General features: G+C 40.6%; 2 protein-coding genes across 3 annotated transcripts in view; both read right to left on the minus strand.

Moving 5' to 3' along the window:
- Positions 1-1,058: 1,058 nt before the first annotated feature.
- Positions 1,059-6,962, minus strand: LOC145492716 (uncharacterized). The gene is made up of 5 exons (XM_081472116.1): positions 5,342-6,962; positions 3,501-3,545; positions 3,312-3,347; positions 1,945-1,989; positions 1,059-1,791 (listed from the first exon to the last, which is right to left on the minus strand). The coding sequence occupies exons 1-5, from the start codon at positions 5,754-5,756 to the stop codon at positions 1,634-1,636; spliced, it is 699 nt and encodes a 232-aa protein (XP_081328242.1). The 5' UTR covers positions 5,757-6,962; the 3' UTR covers positions 1,059-1,633.
- Positions 6,963-7,302: 340 nt separating this feature from the next.
- Positions 7,303-7,589, minus strand: part of LOC145493854 (uncharacterized) — a 3,317-nt gene continuing 3,030 nt past the window's right edge. For both annotated transcript variants that reach the window (XM_081473333.1, XM_081473332.1), the window contains one exon: positions 7,303-7,589. This exon is cut by the window's right edge and continues 177 nt beyond it. Coding sequence is in view for 1 of the 2 variants with exons in the window: in XM_081473332.1 (XP_081329458.1) it covers positions 7,346-7,589 (244 nt within the window). In the remaining variant the exon portion in view is untranslated.

The following is a 7,589-nucleotide window of genomic DNA, read 5'->3' on the forward strand; positions in this document are numbered from 1 at the left end:
ACACCCACACATGTATCATATCATGCCGTCCGTATATGGAAAGTGCAATGCAAGGTTACGTGAAAAACGTGAAGAGAAGTAGTTCTTGTTGTGGTTCTTGTGAAAAGTGCAGTTGTGTTATAGAACGTGTATTTTCGGTCTGTGACAAGAGGGAGGGGGGGGGGGGGGAGGGGGGTAGCATTTCCTTGTACGTCCAAGGGTTAAAGTATTGCATGGTCTGTATTGTTTCCTGTTCGATGCAAAAAAAAATTTAGGTTAACGTAATAAAGACGATAATTTTAGTCAACATTACATCTAATGGCTGACTCCAGGAAGAGGCTCAGTTTAATGAGTGTGGTTACTCACAAACATTTTTCTGTCTTATTATGAGATTCCCTTACCATTTGTATCGTTTAAAGAGCGGAGACTGGTATTGCTCCCTGTACCTAAAAGAGGAATCAAACAAATAAGTGGAAGACGAAAATCCTCCTCAAGTTAAAGATCGCCTAAAATGCATTTCTTCAGTAGAAATTTAAAATATGAGCTACAGTTACAGACTGGCTGCTCGAAGCACGAGTAAGCTAACCCAGGATCAGCATTCGACTTGGTCGAATCCAATTTTGGAAATTTAGTCTTGTTTCGTCATTATTAATACTGATCTAGGAATGATAATAGCTGAATTAAGAGATTATTTTGTACATGTTTTTGTTCTCCTTTTCATCGCCAATTAGAAAAGATGTTTGTTAAAGCGGTGGTAATGAAACTGTAGGATGTGTGTTCAAAGCGAAAAAAAAAAATATGAAAATATGGAATTTAACGACTTTTCTTATTGTGAGAAAATCGCCAAAATCGATGATATAAACAACAGAGATGAAAAAACTTCAAATATGGGGCAAGGAACTTGATAAAATATCACTAAAACTGAAATTGAAAGCGGAAAATCCACAGTCAGTTAGTATAGTTCGTCAAAATATCTAATGGCTAACTACTATTGCAAACCTCAAGTCACTTAAGTAAAAGTTAGACAGATCAATGTCCTTGTCTCCCAAAGCATTTTTGGGACAAAGCCACTTCGCTCTTTTGTAGGTTAGAGGAATAGGGGTTCAGGGAGCAGTCATTACATCCTGTGTGGTAGGTTGGAGGATTTGGAAGTGAAACTGGCATATCTTAGTATCGGAATTCCCCCTAAAGAATTGCCATGTTTTTTTGCACTTCCTTCTGGGGTACACCGAGGATTTCGTGTGCCAAAATTCTTCCTGCGCTTCTCCCAAGTGGTGCAATTCCCTTTACAAGCTATATAAGTAAAAGCAGGTCAAATAATATGATTTTAAGCAGTATTGATCTCAGAGATAGGGTATGGCGCGCCTTGTGCCCTTATCAGAGGCTCTCGCAAACCGAACTTAAGTCCCTCTGTAGGGTCTGCGCTGAAATAAAGGGAGTTCATGTTGTGGTTCTCGTGCAAAATGCGGTCGTGTTTTAGTGTATTTTCCGCCTGTCACGAGAAGAAGGGAAGGGGGGGTGGGGTGGGGGGGGGGAATGGCGTTTCATTGTACGTCCAAGGGTTAAAGTATCGCAGTCGAGTTAAGATATCATTTTCCACTGAAGATTTCCAGCGTAGATGAAAACGTTTTTGATCGACAAACTTCCCCTTGGCCTATGCGCATTTCTTGATTTCTTGCGATTTGTTTCGCGCGGTCTTACTCAAATCACAAATTGCTCTGGACCAAATGAGGCGGCAGAGTTTCACAGGATTTATTCTATAATATGACTTCTTACCCGTGTCGTCCCCGTTTGCATGGTCTGTATTGTTTCCTGTTCGATGCAAAAAAAAATTAGGTTAACATAATGAAGACGAAAACTCCATTCAACATTATGGCTGACTCCAGGAAGAGGCTCAGTTTAATGACCTTTAATGAGTGTGGTTACTCACGAACATTTTTCTGTCTTATTATGAGATTCCCTTACCTTTTGTATCGTTTAAAGAGCGGAGAGTGGTATTGCTCCCTGTACCTAAAAGAGGAATCAAACAAATAAGTGGAAGACGAAAATCCTCCTCAAGTTAAAGATCGCCTAAAATGCATTTCTTCAGTAGAAATTTAAAATATGAGCTACAGTTATAGACTGGCTGTTCGAAGCACGAGTAAGCTAACCCAGGATCAGCATTCGACTTGGTCAAATCCAATTTCGGAAATTTAGTCTTGTTTCGTCATTGTTAATAACGAATTAGGAATGATAATAGCTGAATTAAGAGATTATTTTGTACATGTTTCCTTTTCATCGCCAATTAGAAAAGATGTTTGTTAAAGCGGTGGTAATGAAACTGTAGGATGTGTGTTCAAAGCGAAAAAAATGAAAATATGGATTTTAACGACTTTTCTTATTGTGAGAAAATCGCCAAAATCGACGATATAAACAACACAGAGATGAAAAAACTTCAAATATGGGACAAGAAACTTGATAAAATATCACTAAAACTGAAATCGAAAGCGGAAAATCCACAGTCGGTTAGTATAGTTTGTCAAAATATCTAATGGCTAACTACTATTGCAAACCTCAAGTCACTTAAGTAAAAGTTAGACAAATCAATGTCCTTGTCTCCCAAAGCATTTTTGGGACAAAGCCACTTCGCTCTTTTGTAGGTTAGAGGAATAGGGGTTCAGGCAGCAGTCATTACATCCTGTGTGGTAGGTTGGAGGATTTGGAAGTGAAACTGACATATCTTAGTATCGGAATTCCCCCTAAAGAATTGCCATGTTTTTTTGCACTTCCTTCTGGGGTACACCGAGGATTTCGTGTGCCAAAATTCTTCCTGCGCTTCTCCCAAGTGGTGCAATTCCCTTTACAAGCTATATAAGTAAAAGCAGGTCAAATAATATGATTTTAAGCAGTATTGATCTCAGAGATAGGGTATGGCGCGCCTTGTGCCCTTATCAGAGGCTCTCGCAAACCGAACTTAAGTCCCTCTGTAGGGTCTGCGCTGAAATAAAGGGAGTTCATGTTGTGGTTCTCGTGCAAAATGCGGTCGTGTTTTAGTGTATTTTCCGCCTGTCACGAGAAGAAGGGAAGGGGGGGTGGGGTGGGGGGGGGGGGGAATGGCGTTTCATTGTACGTCCAAGGGTTAAAGTATCGCAGTCGAGTTAAGATATCATTTTCCACTGAAGATTTCCAGCGTTGATGAAAACGTTTTTGATCGACAAACTTCCCCTTGGCCTATGCGCATTTCTTGATTTCTTGCGATTTGTTTCGCGCGGTCTTACTCAAATCACAAATTGCTCTGGACCAAATGAGGCGGCAGAGTTTCACAGGATTTATTCTATAATATGACTTCTTACCCGTGTCGTCCCCGTTTGCATGGTCTGTATTGTTTCCTGTTCGATGCAAAAAAAAATTAGGTTAACATAATGAAGACGAAAACTCCATTCAACATTATGGCTGACTCCAGGAAGAGGCTCAGTTTAATGACCTTTAATGAGTGTGGTTACTCACGAACATTTTTCTGTCTTATTATGAGATTCCCTTACCTTTTGTATCGTTTAAAGAGCGGAGAGTGGTATTGCAACCTGGACCTAAAAGAGGAATCAAACAAATAAGTGGAAGACGAAAATCCTCCTCAAGTTAAAGATCGCCTAAAATGCATTTCTTCAGTAGAAATTTAAAATATGAGCTACAGTTATAGACTGGCTGTTCGAAGCACGGGTAAGCTAACCCAGGATCAGCATTCGACTTGGTCAAATCCAATTTTGGAAATTTTGTTTTGTTTCGTCATTATTAATACTGATCTAGGAATGATAATAGCTGAATTAAGAGATTATTTTGTACATGATTTTGTTCACCTTTTCATCGCCAATTAGAAAAGATGTTTGTCAAAGCGGTTGTAATGAAACTGTAGGATGTGTGTTCAAAGCGAAAAAAAAAAAGAAAATATGGAATTTAACCATTTTTATTGTGAGAAAATCGCCAAAATCGATAATATAAATAACACAGAGATGAAAAAACTTCAAATATGGGACAAGAAACTTGATAAAATATCACTAAAACTGATACTGAAAGCGGAAAATCCACAGTGGTTTAGTATAGATTGTAAAAATATCTAATGGCTAACTGCTATTGCAGACCACAAGTCACTTAAGTAAAAGTTAGACAAATCAGTGTCCTTGTCTCCCAATGCATTTTTGAGACAAAGCCACTTCGCTCTTTTGTAGATTAGAGGAATAGGGGTTCAGGGAACAGTCATTACATCCTGTGTGGTAGGTTGGAGGCAACCTCGTTCCCAGGGTCTTTTCCCTGGCTTGGGGGTGGGGCGGGGGTGGGGCGCCCCACCCCCAAGCCAGGGAAAAGACCCTGGGAACAAGGTTGGGTTGGAGGATTTGGAAGTGAAACTGGCATATCTTAGTATCGGAATTTCCCTCAAGGAATTGCCATGATTTCTTGCACAACGGGGGCACAACGATGATTTCGTTTGCCACAGTTCTTCCTGCGCTTCTCCCAAGGGGTGCAATCCCCTTTATAAGCTACATAAGTAAAAGCAGGCCTAATACAGTCGTCGACCTCTATTAAACGGCCCCTTATAAAGCGGCCAACCTTTATTTGGCGGCCAGCGGCCAAAGTCTCGGAAAAATTGTCAGCTATACACTGAAACCTTTCTGAAAGTTGAAACTTTTTTGTCACAGAAAATTGAGTTTCTATGTGTGTTATTTTATGCTGCTGTTTTGCCCCAATTTTTATCTTCACAAGGTAACTTCTTATGTACGCCCTGTCGTTTGATGAACTTTTTGCATAGTCTAACCAAAAAAACTATAAGAATTTTTTTGTTCTTTTTTCTTTTATATTAGTGAAAGTATAAATGTTAACTTCTTCCTACTTAAACAGGAGATAAATGTGGTCACTCGATCGCTTGGTCGGCTCATTGTAATATTTGACAGGTCAGCTATATAAGGTATACTTCAGCCACGTAATAGAATTAAAGTTTTTGTAGATTATCCTCCGCAATGCAGAGCTGCGTTCGGTCTGTACTCACGACCTCGGTCAAGATTTTCCCTTACAGACCTCTCCTACAATTTCCACTTCTTTCGATTTTCGGCGATCTGGTAAAGGGGAGGTTGATGTGTATCGTTTTAAGTCCAAACGTAGTTCAGATCACTATGTGCTTTTTTGTCACGATCCTTTGTCACACCTCGTCATCGATGCGTCATCAAGCGTTAAGTTGATGCACACAAGGTCAGATTTTAAGTTACACTTTCTTTGTTTTTTTTTGTTTTTTTTTTTCTTGCAGACAATTTGGATCACTATCAGTGCAACAGAATGTGCCGCAACATTACTATCTTTTAAACAAAACCCTAGTCGTTAACCCAGGAATACTTACTGTTGAAAACAATGAGTTCCACTTCCGAGTCTCCTGAAGCCTTAGTTCTTATGTCCTTGTATCGGCAGTGGAACATTCCAGCATCCGATGATTGAACGTCGTTAATTATCAAGCCTCGGCTGGCGGACACGTTCACTCGGCCGTTAAATTGTTGGTTGATGTAGCTTGCATTAGGGTAGATGGTGCCTCCGCCTAATATCGGATTTCTAAATTTCTCTGTCGTTCCTTCCTTATCTCTAACGATTACCATCTGATAACTACTTCCCTTATATTGAGCCCACATGGACTCTACCTCAGGGTTTGGTGGTGTTCCTTCATTCTCTAAGATGCAGGGAAGATGCACCATTGGCTGTCCAGCAACTGCATAAATGGGTATGGCGCCAGAAGCTTGAAAACAAAACAAAAATGAACACATTATTGGAAACAAGAAGCTTTGTTTCAGGCTATATCTGCTTGAAGATACCGGAGGGCCTGGGGGACTCTCATATAAAAAGGACGGGGGTGCTCATCGCAAATTTTGAAAAGAACCCCTTAAGAGGTACCAAGGTGCTGTTTTGTGGGCGTGGCTTAAAAATTTTTCACCCCTAGGAGGAACCAATTCTAAAACACCATTATCTCCTATTTTCTTTTTTTTTTGGTTGAATACCCTATAAAAGGTACAGCGAAAGCTCACGTTGTGAACCTTTTGAGGCTGAACACCCCAAGAGGTACTAAAACTGCTATTTTTGACCCCTAAAAGGTACGACGAGCTTCCCCGTCCTTTTTAAATGGAAGCTCCCCCCCCCCCCTTACCTACCTACCCGAGCTGGAGGGCTTTTAGTTAATGGAAAGAGATTATGCATATTCTCTTGAAAATGGTCATATACCCGCTGGTAAGACTGGTAAGAAACAAAACATCCACATGTATTCATTGTAGTTTGTTTGTAATTTTAATTGGACCGAGAAGATTACAGTTCAGGGAGTAATCATTTCAGAATCAGTGCGAAGCGCGGAGGTACGAGCACGATTAAGTGATATCGAGCCCCTATTAAGCGGCCCCCCATTAAACAGCCACCCCTATTAGGCGGCCAGTAATCGAAGTCCCGATATGTTTTACCTCCACAGCCAACTGTCCGATTACAACTTTCATGGAAGATGATTTGTGCCAAATATGCACCAGTCACATTTGGGGGAATGTAACTGTTACGTGTCGCTTAGACCAGTCCGCTTATAATCCGAGGAAGCGCGCACTTCTCACTCCCAGGATCTCGCGCGGCGATTTTTTGCGTGCGGTTTCCTTGCGCGTCTCGACGCTGCCTCGTTCCCAGGGTCCTCTCTCTACCTCGAGAAAGGTATGGTCAACAGGGCTGAATAACGTCTGCGCATGTGCGAGAGGTCAGCACAACAAAATCAAATTTCGGCGCGAACGTGATGTGTGGTTCTTTCGTGTTTAGTTAAATGACGACAAGAAAGGAGCAGAAATTTTTCCATTATTTTGGCACCTAAACGCAAATATCTCCTTTTTATGCTTTGAAAAATGACAATTTGAACAATTCGAAGCTTTTGTTCCCAAAGAAATGCCGAGAAATACAAGAAAACTTGTAGTTAACGCGGTAAATATTTAGAGCTTTGGATTCAACCGCCACGATTCAGCATCGTTTCGATTGACAGTTGTTTGCTTCGTTTGAGAGACAAATGATGTTTGGGGGACATTGACGGCAACACGAGAGTTTGGAAAAGTGTCGCCAGACGTGAGTATTATGATCTTAGTTTGTTTTGTAATCAGAATGGCACCTTTCTTTAGCGAGTCGTAAAATTTATTTTAACACAAACGCTCTGGTATGGTATTGCTGTCGTAAAACTTGTATGGTCAGCACCTGCATGCACTCGTAAGCTTACTCGCAAGACTTAAAGCTCAAAAAATGCTTTCTCCAGGAACGTATATTGTTGGCTACATGTACCTCTACAACTGTAGAGTACTTTTATGTACAGAGTTTGCTTATCTTAGTCGATCGATATATTTCATTATCTAAATGAAACACATGTTACTGTTCCTAAATTATGTGGGATGCTGTTAATCGTTTTAAACCATGAAAGCAGTTCAAACGCTGCATCGTTTGGGGCCATTGCCAAAAATGCTCCACTTGTCCCATGGTAATGACTGTCAAACACAGTTATTCCATTCTGTGTAGAGATGAATGCCACCGTTTTGTCATTTATAATGAAGATACATGCTGTCTTGGTATTGTTCAGCTGGGCTTGGTTTAAG

The sequence above is a fragment of the Orbicella franksi genome, chromosome 7 (assembly GCF_964199315.1).
Source record: "Orbicella franksi chromosome 7, jaOrbFran1.1, whole genome shotgun sequence".
Taxonomy (NCBI): Eukaryota; Metazoa; Cnidaria; class Anthozoa; order Scleractinia; family Merulinidae; genus Orbicella; species Orbicella franksi.

Excerpts from the sequence above, each read along its gene's own strand:
- LOC145492716 (XM_081472116.1), bottom strand. The coding sequence starts at position 5,756 with ATGTGTTCATTTTTGTTTTGTTTTCAAGCTTCTGGCGCCATACCCATT. Across the intron at positions 3,546-5,341 it reads GGAACTCATTGTTTTCAACA|GTCCAGGTTGCAATACCACT; the intron begins GTAAGTATTCCT and ends TTCCTCTTTTAG. Across the intron at positions 1,990-3,311 it reads TGCAAACGGGGACGACACGG|GTACAGGGAGCAATACCACT; the intron begins GTAAGAAGTCAT and ends TTCCTCTTTTAG.